The 22,863-nt window shown below is 40.6% G+C and overlaps 1 protein-coding gene across 1 annotated transcript; it reads right to left on the bottom strand.

The window, feature by feature from the left end:
- Positions 1–9,423: 9,423 nt before the first annotated feature.
- NMI (N-myc and STAT interactor) lies at positions 9,424–22,359 on the bottom strand. The gene is made up of 8 exons (XM_028509751.2): positions 22,339–22,359; positions 19,577–19,666; positions 18,707–18,802; positions 16,227–16,389; positions 13,205–13,311; positions 12,931–13,117; positions 11,076–11,182; positions 9,424–10,321 (listed from the first exon to the last, which is right to left on the bottom strand). The coding sequence occupies exons 2-8, from the start codon at positions 19,658–19,660 to the stop codon at positions 10,136–10,138; spliced, it is 930 nt and encodes a 309-aa protein (XP_028365552.1). The 5' UTR covers positions 19,661–19,666; positions 22,339–22,359; the 3' UTR covers positions 9,424–10,135.
- Positions 22,360–22,863: the final 504 nt, after the last annotated feature.

Here is a 22,863-nt window from a genome sequence, read left to right as displayed (position 1 = left end):
ATAAAGCTGTGCACATTAAGATAACACAAGGGTTTATGAATATCATAGCACATATAATGTGAAAAAAATCAGAAATAACCTTAATGGCCAACAATAGGGAAATAATAACATAGGGTATAATCACAAGATGAAATGTGATATGATTGGGGAAAAAAAAGATTGGAAGAAAAGACATAAAAATGCTTTACCATTATCTCTGAGGGGAGATTTTTGGTGATTTTTATTATCTTCATTATACTTTGTATATTTTTCAAGAATGAGTATCTTTTCTTTTTTAATACCAACTGGATATCATAATGTTATTCACTCTACAGTTTTGGCTTTCTGCCTTACAAGCATATTGTAGGATTGAACATCCAAGCTCCTTTATTTTTGGCCAGAGTCATACACTTAGTTCTGGTTGAGTTATGAATGGAAAGGACATTTCTGGACCAAGAATTTCATTGCCAGTTCAAAACCCTTCAAAGTTCGTTCCCTGCAGCCTGGCATCACGACCAATTGGTGCTGCAGTAAGCCTGGCCCCTGAGTGTCTACCGTGAGCGTTTTTTGTTGCCTATCGTGGACATGCAGCCTGAGCAAGGAGTAAACTTTGGTTGTTTGGCATCTCTGAAACTTAGAGATAATTTGTCACATTAGCATCACATGGTCTATCCTGATTGACACATAAATTGGTATTCTGAGTAGGAGTATTTTAATAGCCAAAAGATAGGAATGGGGATTGGAGAGAATCCACTACACAATGTAAAATACTGCATGGCTTTGGCTTAAGAACCAATTAGGAGGTAACCAGAAAATAATTACCAGAGATTAGAGAGTAATCCATATTATATATTGGAAAACACTTGGTAAAACTCACACATGATAGCTTGGAAGGCAGATAATGTACCTAATTAGCTTGTGGGGTTTGGGGTTTTTTTTGAAAGATGTGTGAACAACAAAATTAGTAGTGTTATCAAACTAAGTGGGTTTGTTTGCCTACACACATCAAAGCCCACTAAAATGGCAACAGCAGTTTGCAGCAAAGAAGGTAAAGGTTCATTTAAGGAAATGTAACCAGAAAAGACACTGGTGTTCGGACTGCCTGACACTACCAAATCCAGTAAGCAATGACAGCAATTGAATCTTTTATGGGTGTTTTATTCAGATGGCCCGCGATCAGAGAAGATGGAGGGTTCATGCCTTAACAAACCATCTTGCCTTCTCTTTCCTGGCCAGATCTTTTATAAGGGGGGTGGGGGAGGACAAGCAAGGTGTGGTAAGGGCATTTCAGGGAGGATTAGGTGAGCGAAGCTGCAGCCTTCCTGTTCTCAGCAGTTAGCTGTTCCCAAGGGGCAGGGTGGTCACACAAAAGGTCTGGATGCCTCCAACTTGTCCCCAGATAGTAATCTCTAGCCAGTGCCCCAGGAGGTCGGCTGCTTTTCCCAGGAGCCAGGATGGGCCTTATCTGTAGTTTCTGAAACAAAAGCTTAATATACACATTACTTGCTAGATTTACAGCTTTTTACCTTAAGCTAAAGTTTTCCAAGTCTTGAGTCCCCTATCAGAAAGAATGCCAAACCCAGAGACACAGGTGAGCTTGCCTAAGACCTGGCTCCTCAATGGCCTCTAAGGGATCCATTATAAAAGGGAAAAAATCATGAGTCATGGTGACTAAGGAAGTTGGGGCTGTGGGCTCTGCTCATTGGTCAGGACCAGTGTAGGGAATAGCTGGTCATTGTGTTATGTGGCAGTGAGGAATGAGCAGCCAGAGGGGAAACAAAGGCAGGGCCCTCACAACCTAACAAAGAACTCAATACAGGAGACTGGAAGCAAAGGAAGATATGTCTCACCCATTGACCCAGCAGCCCTGAGCCTTGTCTGATAAGATTACCAGGCATTTTGAACAACACAAGCAAAACTATAATAGTGCAGGAAGGGGCTGAGCCCTTGAAAGTCTGCATGTATCATCTCCACCAGCTTGGGAAAGGAAAGCCTTGAGACTGTGTATTATCCCAAGGCTTGGAAGGGGGAAGGGGAGGAGGGTCCACAGTGCCCTAAGAAAAAGCCCATAAAGTAACTTAGATTAACTGCCTGCCTCCTGTCACATATACAAAATGAACAAATGGAGTCTGGAGCAAGGTAGGGATTCAGGCACAAGCTAACAGACCCCCACACATACCTATGTTTAGGTAGTCATATCTCCCTGGGGAAAGCTGGCACTGTTACAGGGTGCAGCCAAGAGGGGAGACCCCAAATGGGCATTTGAAATGAGGTCCAGAACTCAAGGTGTCCAGGAGATTTTTGGATGTCTTCACCGCCCCCTCCCCACCCCCAGGTGTGGGTTGGGGGAAGAGACAAATGGAGCAGGGCCATTGAGAGCTGTTTTGCATAGCAACAGCCTTGCAGCTACCCTCTAGTGTGATCATTTAACATATCTATATAACCTTTGACTGGTTATATAGATATGTTAAATAGCTGTAGCCATGCTCTGAGCCAGGGGAATGGAAGTAAGTTCCCCACCAAGATGTAACTGGGGGGCAGCTCCCCCGAGTTACATGCGGCTGTGGCAGTGCAGGGAGGACCACAACCATTGAGGAGGGAGAACCACGCGGCTTTGGCAGAGTGGAGACTCCCACAGCCCTGCGAGAGAGAATCACCATGTAGATTTAGCAGAGAATCGCCACTCAGCTTTGGCAGAGTGGTGACCCTGCGCTACCACCGCCCCCCTGCCCCTGCAGCTTTGTGGGGAGAAGCACGCGGTTTTGGCTGAGTGGAGACTCCTGTGGCCCTGGGAGAGAGGACCATGTGCCTTCACCAGAGTGGGGATCCCCGCAGCTTTAGAAGGGGGAACTACCACCAGGTTTTAGCAGAGATCCCGGTGACACAGCTGAGGGTGCCAGGAACCCAGAGAGGTCTCCCAGTCAAAACGGAGTATTAACTGGGAATAACCAGAGCCATGGACTTCTATTTCCTTTCCTGAGATACAGTACTCTGAACTGGGCAAAGGGGGAAGGAAGGAAGGACTTTGTTTGTGGGTGTTTTAAGGGGCTTTGGGATTTTGATGAAGACATTAGGTCACTACTTTAAGATTGTATAGCATTAAATAAACATTTCCTTTCCTTTTCACAAATCTCTGGCATTGAGAGACATCTTTCCTATAGATAGTGGACATAACGGACCTGGGGGTTTCTTTCAGTAATAGTATATCGTCCCAGGCCCCCCTTGTTTGTTCTGTAACAACACCACTTTTACCCATCAATCAATATGTGAACTTCTTCACTCTTATCCCAATATATAAGTTCTTAGAACAAAGGACTCACTCTCTTGGCTTTCTTGCCACAAGGCAGGGAGCGGTTTCCCTGGCCACCCAGCCTCTCACCACTCTGGCCACAGGGCCTGTCGCCACCCAGGTGCTATCCACCTGGCCTCTGGACACTCTGTTCTTGCTACCCTTCCTTTTGCTCTCCCAGTAGAGCTCAGCACTAATAAACTTCACCTGCATGCTAATAGGATTGCTGATCTATAATTCTTTACTGCGTGAACAAGAAGAACCTGGTTTCTTCCATAACAATTGTTATCAGGTCCAGATTTCAGTCTTAACAGAGTTCTTTCTGATTTCATGAGGCTGTGGTCAGTGAGGTTCTCTGCTTTCATGGGCCTGGGGCTGAAACACAACTGAGGTCAAGATGTTATTTTTAGTTTGAAACTGTCCTGAGGCTTTATTCTAAGATAGCTTGATATTGACTGGAACCTGATGTCCTAAGTAAGGACTTAATGATTAAGGGAGTGGATGAGCAGTATGTGCAAAGGGGAAAGAATCTGGCTGAAATGATGTGAGTGAGTCATAGTGCTATGTAGGCTGGACAACTAGCCTGAAGGAAGGAAAAAGTCATACTAAACAACTTAAGTTCCTGTTAGGTTATAGTAGCATGTGTCTGCTATTATTGGGAGCATTTGACAAGGTATTTAAGAAAGAAATGAGTTTATAATTGGCCATTTTGAAAGCAGAAATGAAAGGAAACGAAGTCCACAAATAGAAGAACTCATAATGGTGAAGAAACATTTTTCATTTTCAAATGATAAAATTGAGAAGACCCTTAATACAGAGGCTGCCTTCTGGCAAGGATCAGATCAAGGTTCAAATCTCTGAATGGATTAAGATACCTCAAAACAAACAAAAAAATACAATTAAGCTGTGCAATTTGACAAACTGGCTCAGGAAAAAGAAATTAAAACTGGCTAGATAGACTCAAAGTACCCACAATTTAGTGAAGAGAGGGAGAGAAGAATGGGGCCAAGAAAACAGAATTATAGTAACTTTAAAAAGTAAGTCCAGGCCCTAACCATTGTGGCTCAGTTGGTTGGAGCATCATCCTGTTAACCAAAGGCTGAGGGTACGATCCCAATCCCAGTCCGGGCACATACCTAGGTTGTGGTTCTATTCCTGGTTAGGGTGTGTATGTGAGGTGACCATTGATGTTTCTTTCTTTCTCACACTGATGTCTCTCTCTCTCTCTGTCTCTATCTCTCTCCCCTTCATCTTTCTCCAAAAAACAATGGAAAAATGTCCTTGAGTATTAAAAAAAAATTAAAGGTGAATCCAGAAAAAAACTTTGTGTATGGCTGTTAGCACACATAAGTTGACCAGAATAAAAGAGATAAGTACCTTATCCTGGCCGGATAGTTCAGTTGGTTAGAGAGTTGTCCCAACATGCCTAGGTTGCAGGTTCAATCCCTGGTCAAGGCACGCACAAGAATCAACCAATGGACTTCTGGTAAACATGGTTTGCCCTCTCACACAACCACATCAAAATTACATCTAAACTATAGAACAACCATCACTCAGAACCATCAGAGATCAAGGTGATGGAAATCTGACAACTACGGTGTAAAGAAACCCTATCCATCCAGATTGGTAGGAGTGATGGAGACATGGAATGGAGACACAGGAACACAGAGACATGGAACAGGCTGGTCCCACACCCATGTGTAGTGGACAAAAATTCCGGAGGGATATCTCAGGAGTGAGGGGTCCTAGCCCTATGCATAGGCCCCCAGCCCAGGGTTCCAGTGCCAGGAAGATAAATCCCTATAACTTCTAGCTGCAAAAACCAATGGAGATTGATCAGTGGAAGAAAGTTCTGGATTCCCAAGCAGTTTCTCTTAAAGAACCTGTACATGAACTTACTCAGACTCACTCCCTCTGAGCTCTAGCACCAGGATAACAGCTTGAAAGGCACCAGTGGATAGAGGGAGAAACTTAAGTGTCTGGCATTGGGGCAAGAGCTGGGGGACAGCTTTTTCCCAGACAGAATGGCCAGCAAAACCATTGTTTCTTTTCTGAACCCTCCCCCAACAGAGTCACAGAGCTTGCAGGTGGGTACCATATCTCAGGCTCCATCAAACCGGCTAACACTGTTTGCCCTGCCCTGATGATCCTGACACTCTGCCCCACCCAATATATGGGTCCACCCAAGCTGTTAACAGTGGCTTTTCCACATGAATGGCTTGTCAGAACTTCCCAGGAGGGAAAAAAAAAACTAAAGGACTTCATCATCACCAAACCATTATTATATGAAATGTTAAAGGGATTTATTTCAAAAAAGATCAAAACTATAAGCAATAAAATGGCAGTAAATACATATCTATCAATAATTGAGTCTAGAAAACAAACTAAGCACATAAGAACAGACACGGTATCATAGATACGGAGAGGGTTTTGATGGCTGCCAGATGGTAGAGGAGTTCGGAAGAATGGGTGAAGAGGTGAGGGGATTAAAAAGCACACATTGGTAGTCACAGAATAGCCATGGGGATGTAAAGTACAGTATAGGAATTTGAGTAGCCAAACAGCTTGTTCACATGACCCATGAACCTGAACATGAACAAAGGGTAGGGATTGCCTGAGGGGCTGGGGGGTGCTGGGTGGAGGGTGATAAAGGGAAAAACTGGGACAACTATAATAGCATAATCAAAATATAATTTAAAAAAGAAGCAACCAATAACTGCATCAATAAGTGGAACAAATCAATGTTTCTCCCCCCTTTCTTCTCTCTCTAAAATAAATAAATAACTTTTTAAAATTACAAAAATCATAGATAATGTAACAGGGTGCAGCCAGAGGCCCCCAAGTGAAGGATTTGAAATGGGGTCCAGAACTCAGGGTGTCCAAAAAATATAAAAATATAGGATATCCCCACCCCCACAAGCCTGGACTGAGGGAAGGGACACACGGAGCCGTGAGAGGCCTGCCACGGATTACTGGGAAGAACCTGGACCTAGCCAAGCCACAGACTTCTATTTTTTCCTCAGATACAGTACCTCTGATTGGCCTGACTGGGCACAGAGGGGAAGGAAGGAATGTGTGTGTTTTAACGGACTTTGGGATTTTAACAAAGACATTGAGTCATTACTCAAAGTTTGTATAACTTTTGAATAAATAGTTCCTCTCCTTTTCACCAAATTCTGGCATTGAGAGCCATAATTCCAATTTCCTGGTGGTGGGCAAAGAATCCACAGTGACAAAGGGACCCCGTAACTCCCTAGTCCTTTCTATAACAATAAGAAGCCTATTTGTTTGAATTGTGCCAGCTAACTATCCACCAGGCAGAATAAAGAGACTGACTATGCATAACTTCAAAAACTGTGGTCACAAACATTGATCATAGGAAGTATAATGAGTGAGTACTCAGTGAGGATGCTTTTCGATCTCCAAGACGGATATATTCTGAATGTCCATTCTAGGTATGTCCAAGCAGAGCAATGGAAAAAGAACTGTCCCGGAGCTATGAGAACAATGAGCAAGAGAACTTCCAGCAAGTAGAAGCACAGCCTAAACAAAATTCCATATCCAGCAGGTATGGATTCCATATCTGTTACAGGGTACAGCCAAGAGGGGGGACCCCAAATGGGCATTTAAAATGGGGTCCGAACTCAAGGTGTCCAGGAGATTTTTGGATGTCTTCTCCCCCCCCCCCCCCCCCCCCCCCCCCCCGCCCAGGGTGTGAGTCGGGGGAAGGGACAAATGGAGCAGGGCCATTGAGAGCTGTTTTGCATAGCAACAGCCTTGCAGCTAATCTCTGGTGTGGTCATTTAACATATCTATAGCCTTTGGCTGGTCACTTAGATATGTTAAATAGCTGTGCCCATGCTCTGAGCCAGGGGAATGGAAGTAACTTCCCCATCAAGATGGGACTGGGGGGCAGGTCCCCTGAGTTACAGTGCCTGCGTAGGAGCTGGGAGAAGATTGGCTCCATGACATGGGGTGACACCTGCCCAGACCCACGATGGCGACCAGAAAAGCTGGAGAAGACAGCAGCCATTGAGGGTGAACCATGCGCAGCCCTGAGAGAACCATGCAGCTGTGGAAGTGCAGAGAGACTGCGGCCCTGAGAGAGTGAACCACGCGGCCTGGACAGAGTGGGGACTCTCCCTTCCTGCAGCCCTGAGAGAGAGAACCACGCGGCCTGGGCAGAGTGGAGACTCCCGTGGCCCTGGGAGAGAGGACCACGTGCCTTTGCCAGAGTGGGGACCCCCGCAGCTTTAGAAGGGGAAACCACCACCTGGTTTTAGCAGAGATCCTGGCGACTCAGCCGAGGGTGCCGGGAACCCAGGGAGGTCTCCCAGTTGAGATGGAGTACTAACTGGGAAGAACCAGAGGACTGCCCAAGCCATGGACTTCTATTTCCTTTCCTGAGATATGGTACTCTGGACTGGGCAAAGGGGGAAGGGAGAAGGAAGGACTGTGTCTGTTTGTGGGTCTTTTAAGGGACTTTATGATTTTTTGATAAAGACATTAGGTTACTACTTTCAGTTTGTATAGCATTAAATAAACATTTCCTTTCCTTTTCACGAATCTCTGGCATTGAGAGACATCTTTCCTCGGGTGGCGGACATGACGGACCTGGGGGCTTTTTTTTACAATAATAGTATATCGTCCCAGGCCCCCCTTGTTTGCTCTGTAACATATCCACTCAATGAAATTTCAGAATGACCTTGACTCAGTAACTGCTATGTGTCCCATTCTGACCCTTTCCAGATGTGACACGGTCTATCGCAATTATTTTGTTACAGTTCCACCACCGTATATTGGAGGATCTCTGGATAAAGGAGAACATTCAGACCTGAAACAGAAACTACCACATATCACCTAGAGTTCATGCATTTTGAGCTTGCTGCCATTTGGCAGGGGTGGAATATTTTGTTTTCCTCCCTTGCGGATGGGGTGAGTGTGAGTGTATTTTGTATATGAAGAAGAGTGATCCAAATACTGCAGACCAGGACAGGACAGGCTGCTCTCTTCATTATTCTGGCTCAACTATCTCTTGTTCTCCTCATTTTTACAAGGTATTGGTGAGGCCATGTGATTACTTCTGGCAAATGATATGTGAGAGGAAATGACACAGGTCATTTCTGAGTCACAACATTTAATTGCTGGTGCAAGATTCTCCAGATGTCATTTCTCCTCCATGACTCTGGAAGAATGTTCTGAGATGGGGCCTTGAGTGATTAGGCCAAACAGAGTCTCCTACCAACCTGTGCTGGACATTCGACATGAATGAGAATGACTTGTTTCGTTAGGTCACCGAGATGTGGAAGGTGGTTTGCCGTCACAGCATAACCTAGCCTGCTTTCACTGATAAATCCACAAACACTAAGGACTGTAATTCCACAGATCTGTCCTGATTTACATATTAACAATAGCTTTCCACACATTTAGTAGAGCGATTTATTCAATTTAGAATTGAATAAAATCACCCATTTTACTGCATGGAGAAGGCCCCCAAAAGGAACAAACGTGCCTGTTTCAAACCTTATCCTAAATACCAGGAAAAAGTTCTTCCTGATGGCATTCTGCCCACACGGAGAAGGACGCTCTCTGGGCTAGTGAGACCCAACCAATGGAAATTAAATAAGCTCCTTAAAACTTTTCTTCTTATATCTGAGGAAACTGAAATGTTACTATTTCCAAAGAACAACTGATACAATGGGAGATTTTTTTTCCCTAAAACAATGAATATGAAGACAAATAAATGCTCAGTTTTTAGGCTCCATCTCTTATTCCAAAAAGAAATGTGAGAGTAATGACTACTTCTGATAATAGCACAACAACTTTAAAACCTAAAACTAAAATATCAGAAGAAAAACAAAGTACTTTCTAGCTTTTCTTCGTTTATTTTAGATGGCAAGCAGTAGTGGATAGGTTTAGGTTTAGGATCTTTTCTAAAAGCATTTCATTTCTACAAACATTTTAATATGAATTTAATTAGGCTGTTGGCTCTTCATGAAACATGCCCTATTAAGATAAAAAATGTACAAAAGTTCTTTACCAAAGAGAATTTTACCTTCTCTAAATAGGAACCTTGAATTTTACCATTTAAAGTTTCTGCAAGTTACAGCAGTGGGATGCTAACAGACCAGGTGTCTCTCCAACTGAGGGTAAAAACCCTCAGTCATCCCCCGCATCAAGCCTGAGGGAGGGAACAGGAGCTTTGCATTTACCTCTCTCTTTACTCCAAGGCTGTCAACCCCTTACACCTATTGTTCCCACTGTAAGTGTAAAAGGAAGAAAATTCTGGTCTTTACAAGTTCTATTTGGAGAGCGAGTGTCTTAAAAAGGACTTGACACTCTGGGTAAAGGAAAGTTCAAGAGAAAACTACACTTGGCTTTGAGAAATACCTCTGGAGCCGTGGGAATACTTTGGAAATGGGAACTGAAAACTCAGAGTCCCATGAAAATTCAGTACACACATCACAAACTGCTGAATATAACAATTCTTGTGGGGAATGTTAAGAGTCAAATCTGCATGCTGGTGGACCTGGGGCCAAAAGTGAATTGGCTCAAGTGACTGTGGCAGGAGCCAACTTGGCAGGAAGTCCGTTGTATCATTTACAGTTGATTTCAAAGGACATGGCACCAATCCACGTAATTTATGAACAAGACTGTTTTTAATATAGGGAGCTTATTGCATTTCTAAATATGTGGCACAGCTGGAAACAAAGGAACATTCAGAAACACAAAAATATATTTGTCTCTTAAGAATATATGGACACTAAGAATTAAAGCTTTCATTTTTTAAAGGAGAAAGATACTCATTTCCCCCAATACCGATGGTAATTTGGGCTCAGAAGCTCTAATTCTCATGACTCCATAAGCCTATTCCTGAAAGTATGCCACGTAAGGTTGATGGAGAGAACATTTGATCGTGTCTACTTCTCCACCTCCGTTCTTCTCCCGCTGAAAGTGAATGCCAATTAAATCCTCCACAGTCTCCTCATCCATCATGTCAAAGTCTCCCATGCCAGTCAAAAGCACTGTCCTCTTAGATATTCCTGAAAATACCTAAAAAGAAAGGTAAAAAAGATAAGTAAAACATTTTCTAAGAGCTTTGAATTGTAAAACTTTACATTAATAAGCCTGGCTTCATATTTTGGAGTTATCTTAGGAAAGGCAGGAGCCTCAGGAAAATTTTTCAAGAAACAGCATATCAGAGTCAGATCTGAGTTTCAGAAAGACAACTCTGGTGACACTAGACAAACAGAGGAAAGGAGGGCAACTGTACTGACAGCAAGACCAGTGAGAGAGGTAGTCAGGGGTGGAGGTGACAGGACTGAATGACCAAATGAATGTCTGAGCTGAGTAACACAGGGTTAAGCATGAGTTCTAGCCTTCAGATTGGTGGACTAGGTAGATGGTGGCGCCATTTAAGACCTGAGTAGGAACAGAACAAGGGAGCTGGTTTGGGGTAAACATAATGAGTTCAGAGTAAATGGGCAGGAAAAATTATTTTTAATGTCTAATGGTAGTAGACACACGAGAGAAATGTAGCTAGGTATCCACATACAGAAACAAAGACTGTGCTGTTATCTGAGAAATTTTAGTTTTAAAATATGTACAACAAATTAAATAAGGTTCAGTTTTACATTAAAATATTCTTTTAAAATACAAACTCATTCTGTGCCAAGCAGATGGGAAGAAACAATTTTGATATTCCTCACTAATACGATTCAAACGGTAATGACTCACAACTTTTTCTTTATTTTTTTGTGGCGTGGTGTCAAGCAGTAAGTTCCCAAAACAAAACAGATGATCTTACCTGGAACTTTTTCAGGTGTGTTTCCATGTATGGAGAAACAGCAACTCTATGGCAATCTTGATTTATGTAAAGAGGATAGTCTTTGTTTTTCAAAATCCTTTCAGCAACTAGGAGTAAATTTTTCAAAAATTATTTCATTGTACCTTAAACATTTTAAACTAAGTTAAAACTTCCTTCAAACAAGAAAATATCACAACGGTAAGTTGAGTGATTAATTTTTAAGAAATTGTCATTCACTTTAAAGACTTCACAGTACAGTAACAAGGTTTAAATAGATCCTTCTCTCTTGAACTATCCGCTGCAATCAGTCAAGGCACAGAGGGTTTCAATATTCTCAGGCAGGCCCGCCTGAACCAGCTACATAAAATGCAATTACCATCTGCAAAAAGAAACCCATCCTTCCTAAGAAGACTGTTTCCCAGTTTCTAAAGAAGTGTGAAGAAAAAACTATGATTAGAATACTGTGCATATTATATTTTTTGCTATATATGTATATACGCATATATAATAAATTACTATATTACTATAGTGTGTGTGTTTATGTATGTGTTAGTTATCCTATAACTAATACAAGATTCTTAGTAAACTGATATAATGATGTTAACCGAAGGGATGTGGGAAGCGTTGAACGTTGTCCAGAAAAAGTGAAGGCAAATAATAAAAATTCATCAGTCTTCTCCAAAACAAAGAATAATCAGACTTATGCTTAGCAGCATTTTCCTCCTACAGGGGAAAAGGGTTATGTGTCAAGATAGCATAAAATTTAATAGAAACAGTTCTGGAGAATATCCAATCAATTTGTTTTTCTCTCCTCGCTCAGTCCCCCTTGGATCAGCAGTATATACAGTGGTTTAGAATGCAGACCCTTGCTCGCAAGGATGTGGAGAAACTGAAACCCCAGTACACTGCTGGTGGGAATGTGAAATGGTGCAACCACAGAGCATAACAGTATGGCAGTTTCTCAAAACATTAGGCATAGAATTACCTATGATCCAGCAATTCCAGAAAGATCTAACCACAACTTACTACATAGTAGGAGAAAGGAAAGGAAATGTCTCAATTTTTACTGAATTAGTTGCTCTTCTCTGTTATTTCAATTTTCCTAGAAAGCATGGATTATTTTGCTATTATAAAAACATAATCAGTCAATGTTTTCTAACTATACAGTTGCAAACCCCAGGGAAGCCCTAAGAACAACAGATTTTTACATTGAGAATCATTTGAAAAAAATTAACAGAAGCAGTTGTAGAATCTTCTACTTTTTATCATAAGAATGTAAGCCTCCCTAAGATGCTTTGGTAAAAGTCCATTTCTACCTTAAAAATGGAACAGATGTCTAGCTATTCTTTCCCAGGAAAACCCTTGTCTTCCCTGTTATCAATTTTCTCTGCCTAAGAGACCCCTGTCAGTCCTAATAGGTGTGATAAAACAGACAGTTTAATATGCATGTTTATTTAATGAATATAAATATATAAATGTGAATTTATCTGCCACCACCGACTGTGTGACCTCGGGTTAGTGATTCACCTCCCTAGGCCTGCTTCCTCATCAACAAAATGAGTACAACACCCACCCACAGAGCTCGCTGCAGATCCGAGGAGACAAATGTATGGTACACCTGGCTCCATGCCTAGCACATGACAAAAACATACTAACATGTATGCACTTGTTACTTGTAATACTACCATTCTCAGCATTCATGAAAATCATTTTCAGGACTTGACTGTTTTATAATGCTTTAAAAAATTCCCTAGTATGCAGTGTAATAAATCCTGTAGAAAATGAGTATTTTTAGAAATGGCAGAACATAATTTAAATGATAGAGTATTTATTAACATTCTAAAACTGAGAATACCTCCACTTTCCACAAATGTGATGACAGCACTTCTGGCCTGTTTATCGTACTCCACGCATTCCACTTCTCCACCTCCATTTCGAGACTTACAAAAGCTCAGTTCTAGCTTGTCTCTCATCTGGTTTTCAGGCAATTCATCGGGAATTTCAGTAACAGTGATCTTCACTTTAGACACTTCTACATGAACCTGGGAAATCATTTCGTATTCAGAGATATGGATGAGAACAGTGTCCATGTTGAACAGAATTCTGAAAAGCTTTAATCACCATGTTACCTGGAATCTGACTCCTGATTTTAAGGGAACTGGTTTAGCCATGACCTCCACAGCTATGTCCTTTATGTGCACGTGGTGTCTCCCCATTCTGATCACATTTTGAGCAACTGAAAAATAATTTGGAAGGTATTAATTTCCAATATTTTGATATATTTTTACCCTTCTAGCTTAAGAACAAATTATCCTAAACATTTTCAATTTTCTTTAATTTTAAAGGATCTAATTTTTAAACTTTTCTTAGCATTTCCATGTGATAGTGGTCTTGCCACACAAGCAGGATATATTAATGTCAAAACACGTCAGCAAAGATTACAGAGTAGAAATTCTCATCAAGTTCTAGCTTCATCTCATAAGAGATAAGCCTGATAAATTCTTCAGAAACTCACATATCATTGCAGTGCAGTCACACGCCCTCCCTGTTGACAGAAGTACCAGAGAATTAATTCCCTTTGGACAGTAAAGCACAGCCAGAAACTTCTTCCACGTCAAGTGAGCTGGGAAAACCTTCGTGGATCAGTGTCATTCTGGCAATCAACCTTATTTATCATTTGCCACTCCTTTTTAATATGTTACAAGCACCACAGAAATAAACATTTCTTTTGCCTCTGTCTTTCCCAAGACTACATATTAAAGACCATATAGGCTTCAATATCAAAAAGTAAATCTCTATTTTTTGCCATACTTGATTAGGAATTCAACTTTCGCTAAAATGTTTTTGAAATCATTCATTAAAAAGTTGATAGCCTTGCTATACTGGTCACAAAACTATCATGTTAAATTTATCCATACAAATAGGACAGGCTTAGTGATTATGCCAAAAATCATGAGATTTTATCCTGCTTGTGTGGCAAGACCACTATCATGTGGAAATGCTAAGAAAAGTTTAAAAATTAGATCCTTTAAATTAAAGAAAATCTATACACAGAAAACTGTATGTCTGTTTAAAGGGCATGTTGGTGTTTACTTTTAATTGTGTGGCATGAGAGGTTATAACACTTCAGTTATCAATATTTGGAGGTGCCTACTCTAATTTGTCATGAAGATAAGATATACCCACTCTTGGTCTTAGAAACCTCACATGTGTTTATGACAATCAGCTAGTATACCACAGCTGGGGGAAGAGAAAAACTGGGTTAGAAGACAGGGCGTTGTCATGTGGGAATTCACAATCATTGTACCATATGATTTTGTAACTTGAATTATGACTTTTTTTGTTAATGAGAACAGGCAACAATAACAGAAAATACCAGTGAAATAATACTTAGATGACACTCTTTCCCTTCCACTCCCCACACCCAAACCTCCAACATCTGGTGATCTGACTCAGCTAGGAGCAACCACTTGTGTTTCGACTTTTGTGACGCTGACCATCAACAAGCCAAATCCTATTAATTGTATAAACTCAAAGTTGTCTCAGGAGAGCAGGACCTCAGAGCCACACCCACAGTGGAAGCAATGCTTCTGAAGAGGATCCCATTCTCAGCATTCCCAGGAAATTCCTGTGCAGAATCCCTGCTTCCCAAACCCTCACTTCGGTCTTTCCAGTTAATCCCAATAACCATGGCCAAATGCCAGCACAGCCCTTGGTCTCCTCCTCTGCCCTCAGCTGCAGGGATGGACCCAGGGTGAACAAACAGTATGGATATATACAGACATGCTAGAAGGCCATTGCTGTCTTTTTTTAATTGAGGTAAAACTGATATACAATGTTGTATTAGTTTCAGGTGTGCAACATCATAATTCGCTATTTGTACATACTGCAAATTAATCACCCTAAGTCTAGTTATCATCGCCACCATAAAAAGTTACCAAAAAATTTTTTTTCTGATGAGAACTTTTAATAGTGACTCTCTTAACAACTTTCAAATATGCAATAAAATATTACTGACCATAGTTGTCATGCTCTGGTGTCATTACACCTTCAAGACTTAATTATTTTATATAAGGTTGTACTTCTTGAGAAAGAAAGAATCCCTTTCTTTCTAACACTTATTTTCAGGCTATTGTGATGGACCAGAAATCAGAAGACATGAGTTACAATAATAGATTCTCAGCATCTGAGCACCTGAAGGGCTTGTGGAGACCCATAACTTGACATATGGCGGCCTGCTCAGAGGAATGTTGGATCAGGAGAAAGTAAGTCAGGGCTTGAATCTCAGCTCTGCAATTTGTTAGCTGTATGGACCTTGAGCAAGTTCCTCATCTTCTTTAATCTTCAGTTTCCTTACTTAGAAAAGTCCTAACATGGCAATAATAACAGCTAACATTTACTGTTTATTATATGTCAGACAATGTGCTAAGTATGTTATCAGCATTTCTCATGTAATACTCAAAGCAACCCCATGAGGTAGGTATGACCTCAAAGCCTGTCATAAAAAATTGAGATTTATAAAGAAACCAACCCAAATCACACTTCTAGAAAGGGGCAAAGATAGTACTCAAAGCCAGATTCTCCTCATTAAGGTGTCCCCAGCATGACAGACTTAGCCAACGTCAGGTCCCACCTCACATCTCTGACTCCTGGGCCCTGTCTACTCACTGGTCATGTGCCCTTTGGTAACTCACTTAAACACCTGAGAATCTGTTTCCTTGGCTAGAAAATGTAAATAGTAACTCCCCAATATTATTGCTTTCATAGACTCATGAGAGTATAAAATGAGATAATGTCTGTAGGAAATGTGCAGAGCTCTACGTCCTTAAAACATTACTTCTAGTATGGTCATCTGGAGGTAGCAGTTAGAATAGAAAGATGCTGGGATTGCACATCACATGCCCTTGGACTTGAGTCTCAGGGTCACTGTATTCTAAATGAGTGATCGTATTCAAATCACTTAATGTCTCAGAGTCAGTTTTCTCATCTCTGAAATGGGGATAATCATACCTGCCTCAGAGTTTCACTATAAGGATGAGATGAAATAGTATGTGTAAAATTGTAAAACAATAGCCACAGATCTATGAAAGCTCTTTGTAAGTGCAGGTACTTCCCAAAGGTAACTTGGTCATATTATTGAACATGTCATACCTTCTTCTTCTTCAAAGGTGATAAGCGCTTCTCCCTTTTGTAGCTCGTAAGGAACTGGTGAGCTCACTTGAAATGAACAGGAGATATTTAAAAACTGGCTCTCATTCTCAGGATTCTCTAAAGATGTGAATTTCATCTTTGTTTCTGGAATGTCCTCTTTAATCTAATTCAAATAGAAATGTTTGATTAAAATCAAGAAAAAAACTGAAGTCCTTCCAGTGATCTGATCATCCCATAATTCATTCTCCACTGATTGCAGAACCCCACAGAACACTGAGGGTGGTCTTATTCAATAATTTTAGTAATTGCTTCTGCCCAGGTAAGTACTCAGTAGTATAATCAGGTACTGATCCTTTAATCTTATTGCACAGATGAAACTGTAAGTATATAACCTCTCACTTTTTCAGAACAATATTAAACTGGTCAATACAATATGGTGTTTGATTCTAAACACTACATCGTTCTTATAGTTAAGCACCTTTTAAACAACTGTGCCAGTAACCGGCTTGCTCACACGGGAGTCATTAGACAGAATGTTTACTCTGACTGCACAGAGATATGAAATGGAGTGGGGAGTACACTACAGTGAATCTGACAGCAAACCCTAAAAATTTCATCCAGAAAGAAGGACTCCTGAATTATATTAATTTAAAGTTTCTCAAATGAAATTCCTCCCTTCCCTAACACGTGCCCATCAACTTTTCAACCATTACCACAAATTGTGTTTATAAAAATGTGAAGGGACACTATCAACAAGATTTATAATCTGGAGGATAAAGTTAAGTGGTTATACTTAGCTGCTTAAAATCATTGGAGTAACAGACCTATGCAACTACACAAAAATGCACAAGTGAATCTAGTGTCTATTTCCAAAGGCTATTTACATGCTGAAATAAAAGGTGTTCTTATGAAGAAATTAGTAATATTCACTGAGTCATTTGATCTAATCTCATATTCACTGTACATCTACATGTGACTTTAGCAGAATTTCTGATTTCCATAACTCTAATTTCAAAACAATCTGTAATGTCTGAGAAAAGGCAAAGTATTTCTCAATGATGTGGAGATATCTAGTATACAGATAGACCTTGTTTTATTGTGCTTCACTTTACTGCACTTTGCAGATATTGCATATTTTACAAACTGAAGGTAAGGCCCTCTACCAGCAAAAAGATTATGATCCATTGATGATTCAGATGATGGTTAGCCTTTTTCAGCAATAAAGTATTTTTAATTAAGGTATTAGATTGTTTTTTGGACATAAGGCTGCTGCACTCTTAGTAATAGACTACAGTGTAATATAAACATAACTTTTACATGTGCTGGGAAACCAAAAAATTCATGTGGCTCACATATATTGCACTATTCAATTTACTGTGGTGCTCTGGAACTGAACCCACAGTATCTCGAATGTGTGCCTGTACCTACCAAAGTCAAGAGGTTTTGGAGTGAGAGTGAGAGTGCCTGAGTCTAGTCTTGAGCACAGTGTGGGAGAAAGCAATGCACTCCTGCCCTCTGGACCACAGCTTCAGTCCTCTGTAAAGTGGACCAGCTGAGGTGGCTGTTTCTCAAGGCCCTTTGAGTTCTAAGGGTAAATGGTTCTGGCTCCAGTCCCATAATGATTCTGGCTTAACAGTCTTCTCTAAATCCCATAGACACAGGAAACCTCACTTCCTGATATTCAGTATCCTACCCCCCATTTCAGAAATAGAGAGTGGCAATGCTTTAACCATTTAAATCATGTAAAGAAACAATTATGAGCTGTTATGAGGGGAAAAGGGTGAAATTTATGTCAAATTCAAATATAGGAAAATATAGGAGAGACTAATAGTGAAGATACACATCCATTTTTTTTTTAAACTGTGCAACTTGTTTAAATTACTGTAGCTCTTTGAATGAGGAGAACAAAAAAGAAACCAAAACCAAGAATTTGGTCCAAAAGTGATTGATAATGATCATCATTTTTTTGTTTTTGAAAATTTTATTAACGTATATATAAATATAAAAAGTGCATTATCATAAGTGTGCAAGATAAAATTTTACAAAGTGCTCACACGCGTGTGACCATCACTCAGATCAAAAACAAGACACAACCAACACTCCACAGGCCTCTCGGGTTCCCTTCTAGTTCCTACCACACTAACTTCTAATACCCTGTTTTTGCGCTATATTTAAATGGAAGCACATGGTGTGCCTTCTTTTATCTTTTTTGTGGTCATGAAATTCATCCATGTTATTACATGTAGTTGTAATCTGTTCATTCTCATTACTGTGTAGTATTTCATTATGTGAGTACATCCCAAATTATTAATTCACTCAACTATGGAGGGACACTGGACTGTTTTCACTTTGGGACTATTACAAACAGTGGTGCTGTGGATGACCATAATGTTTTTAAAAGTTAATTTGATGTAATAAAATCACTTTTTCTGAAAAATTATGTCATTAAAAATGTGATACATAAAATAAGTAAAGGGTACCTGAGAGTTCCCGGTGGTCTCCTGTAACTCCTCTTGAAGCTTTTGGATCTCCACCTTTAAGTTGATATTTTCCCTTAACGTGTCATTAAGTAATATCTAAAATATATACATACATATATATAACAAATAGCATCAAAAATTTAAATAGCCCCTGACCTCATTTTTCTAAAGGAATTAAAGGAGCTAAACTTCTCTCACCCTGAACAAGGCAAAGAAATTAGACATTTCCAAAAAAAATACAATAACATGAATCACAAATATGTTGAGCGTTTTACATCATGTCCTACCAATCCCAAATATTATTATCCCCATTTTACAAACGAGGAAACTGCCTTTCACATAGAAACATTCACTCAGAAATTTTCACAGAAGAGCAAGGATCGAGACCCAGGTATTCTGAGACTAAGTCCAGTGCTCTATCAACCCCTTTCCTTGATATCTGCGACTAAGGTATGATTCTTAAATTATACATATGTTACTCTGGAGCAATTTTTAACATTTACTGTTATTTTCTTCTTTTGCTGCCTTCACATGCCAGGCACAAGGCCTAGGGTAAATAGTTTAAGCTACCCTCTCTTCCCTCTTGGGTCTGATCAGATCGTTAACTGAGCTCATAACGTCTAGGTGCAAACCAAAGAAATAGGGGAGGCAGTGTAAAAGCAGCAGTGTTGTAAGCTCTGTGAAAGGCAAAACAGAAATATGATTTTTTTCTTGTAAGGTTTGAATAATGAAAGTAAAAGTATTTTGAAAACCCTAATATACTCCCAAAGTCAAGGTAATGTTGGTTAAAGACATATAAAACATGCTTCACTGCAAAACTAATGTATATAAATTAATTTTTAAGAACACCCAGTAATTTTTCCTTTTTACCTTAGTTTGTTCATCTCTCATAAATTCTTCATCTATCCAATCCTCCGTAAAAATTTGTTTTTCATTGTTTTTGTCAGCTGCCATGATTCCCTAAAATAAGAAATTTTTACTATTTTATAAACAGTATACACACACAAACTCAGTAAGAAAGAAATAACAACTTTGACACTTCTACAGAAGACACATGTGTTCTTTGTTATACCTTTTCTGCTATCATCCAAGTCTTTATCATTACATGGCTTATATTTGAACAAAGTCTGTATTTCAAATAACTTTACACCTATAAATATATAAAAGTGTTCTAAAAATCATTTGCTTTTCAACACAGTAATAGAAAATGATAAGCATTAACATTCCTCTGCAGTTAACAGCTCAATCATAACATCAAGTTTGATTCTAAAAGATCAGTCTTTTGGTCTTCTAGCCATTTCTAGGATGGAGACAGGAACAGTAAAGGAGAGCAATGCATGGTGTCAGAAAGCAAGGACATGCTCAGCGAAGGATGAGGACCAAGGAAGTTCTCACTGGCCCAATGTGTAAGTTAGGCATAAAAGTAAATAATGACAGTGATGATTAAATCCAGAGCACAATACAAACAAAACAACTATGAGTCCATATTCATGTAGGTAAATAAATTAAAATTTGGGTTGGGAGGATCATTTCGTGAGTTTCAAAATACTTCCCCACAAAATACTTATTAATTTCAAAAAGGAAAAGACTTTACAGTGGAGAAGCCAGGCAGACGCCACCACAGTGAATAATCAAAGCCAAGGTAAATCACATCGTGTGCCATCCAATAGCGTGCACTGCGAAAACAGCAAGACTTCTACGATATCGCTGCCAAAGATACATGACCTGAATACAAGCATTAAGAATCATTACATACATTTCAAAAGTTTCAAGTTCATAAAAGCCAAGGAAAGACTAAGAAATTGTGCCAGACAAAAGGAAACTAAAGAGACATCACAATTAAATGCAATATATTATTCTGAACTGGGTCTCTTTGTTATACAGTATATTAATGGGACAACTGGCCATGTGTGAATTGGATCCAAGAATTAGATGACAATAATGTTCAACATTAATTCCTCAATTGTGATCACTGTATTGTGGTTATATAGAGAATACTTTTTTTGTAGGAAATACATACTCAAATATTCCAGGGTAATGAGTAATGAAGTTGGAAAAATTCTCAAATGATTCAGAAAAAAAATTGTACTTGCTACTTGTCTGTAAGTTTGACAAGGGTTCAAATTGTTCTTCAAGGTCTATCCCAAATTTCCCTACAAGTTCTTCAGGCCTTTTCTGATTCTCCCAAAGGATGGTATGTCTCCCTCTTTCACCTCTTTTGGGGAGCTTTGTTTGTGTACCTGTGTCATTTTCCATGACCAGATAGATGGTCACAACCTTGAGGCCAGAGACCATGTCCACTCCTTCTTGCACCCACCCAGGGCAAAATACAAGTTTACCCACTGAAAACACTCATAATTTAGAGAATTATGCAGGTTCTTGATTCACGTATTTGTTCTGCCCAGGAATCCCAGGCATATGAAATCCTCTTATTACATTTTAAGGTTGCTAATCAATTGTCTGTAAAATAGGGGTATCATCCTGTATTATCAGTGGGGTCCAATGTAATCACCACAGTTCTTGAAAGTGAAAGTGAAAGAGGAAGGCCGAAGAGCAAAGTCAGGGTGAAATGTGATGACAGCAGAACGGTCAGAGGTAGGTAGGTAACGTTGGCTCTGAAGACGGAGAAAGGGCACCACTGAGCCAAGGAAGGTGTGGAGCGTGAAGAAGCAGAAAAAGGCAAAAGAACAGATTTATCCCAATAGCCTACAGAAAGGAGGGCAGCCCTGCAGACACAGTGATTTTAGCCCAGCGAGGCCAGGTTGGGCTTCTAACCTAAGATCATAAATGTGTGGTTTTTAAGCTATTAAATCGTGGTGATTTGTTCCGCAGGCAAATGAAAAAGCAATACAAATAGCCTCCACCCGCCTACTCCCCATTCCCCTAATATACTCTTTATCATTGGAATGCCGGCCTGGGAGAATGAAATCTTCCCATATGCACACCTGGCAGCAAAAAAGAAAACAAAGGCTGGAAGGGAAGAAAGTGGTGGTTAGTGAAATGGTGATACACATAAATAGCTTTTTATAAACTTATGTGTGTGGTGGAAAAGGGCATAAGGAGGATAAATGCTAAGGGACATAAAATACAATGTTAAAAACTTGTGTGTGTTTTGAAGACAGGGAAACATCATATTCTCCTTCAGGTATCTCTTTCAAGAATATCCCTGCATATTCTGAAAAGTGAGGCACGACTGCCAAACCCTGCGACTGCCAGAGTAAACCTCATTAAGGAATCAGTTTTTCTAAGAACTATCTGGAGAAACACCGCAGGAACAGTGGGGAAACACAAGCCATTTTAAGTTTCAGTTTCCGGAAAGAAGCAAAACAAACTAAGGAGACGGAGTCAGAGACCAGGCAGGTAAAGAGAAGGTAAAGTGGGCCCAGAGGCAGGCGGGCCCCCTCGATGACACGTTGCCGCAGTGACCTAGGCAGCGGGCAGCTCAGGGGAGCGGGGAGCAAGGTGCGGGGGGCCGCACAGCCGCTGCCTGGATGCTCTGCGCTCTCGGTCCGTCGCTCCTGGAGCACGCGGTTCCCGGCCCCGCGGCACCCGCCACCCTTCACACTCAGGGCCTCTAGCCCGGGACTACTAGGCGCAGGGGTGGCAGACGGGGTTCGGAGCACCCCACTCACCTGCCTCGCCCGCCGAGCACCGCGCCCCAGGCCCGAAGCGCCCCGCCTTCCGGGAAACTCCGTGCGGTGGCGAGCAGGCGCGGGAGGAGCCCGCCCGCCCGGGAGTCTCCGGAACCCGTGGGAACCGGGTGGGGGCAGGACCCGCGAGGTTCCCGCTGCCTTATCCCGACTGAGTGTCCCTCAGTTTAACGGTTTGGCTCCTTAAAAAAAGAAAAAGTCTGCTCAAATGGTTATTTTCTCTAAAACTATCCAGAATACCGAACTTACTGTCTCTGATTAATCACAAACAAGTTATAACAATTTTCACTTTCGGTTTTAGAAAGGTCGTTGTTTTGCTTTTGTTTTGAAGAAATCTCTCACAAAAGTGTTCCTGAAGTTTCCATGAACACTAATTAAAGAACATGTTTCTAAAAACACTCTTTTGTGTGTGTATTCCTGGACGTATTGTTGGGGTGGTCAATTGACACACCAAGTCAAGCCAAAACAGGAGTCTCTCTTCAGGTTGTAACTTTTATTGTAATTATT

Source organism: Phyllostomus discolor, chromosome 4 (assembly GCF_004126475.2).
Source record: "Phyllostomus discolor isolate MPI-MPIP mPhyDis1 chromosome 4, mPhyDis1.pri.v3, whole genome shotgun sequence".
NCBI lineage: Eukaryota > Metazoa > Chordata > Mammalia > Chiroptera > Phyllostomidae > Phyllostomus > Phyllostomus discolor.
The sequence above is the reverse complement of the archived record's forward strand: the minus strand, read 5'-3'. Positions and strand labels throughout refer to the sequence as shown.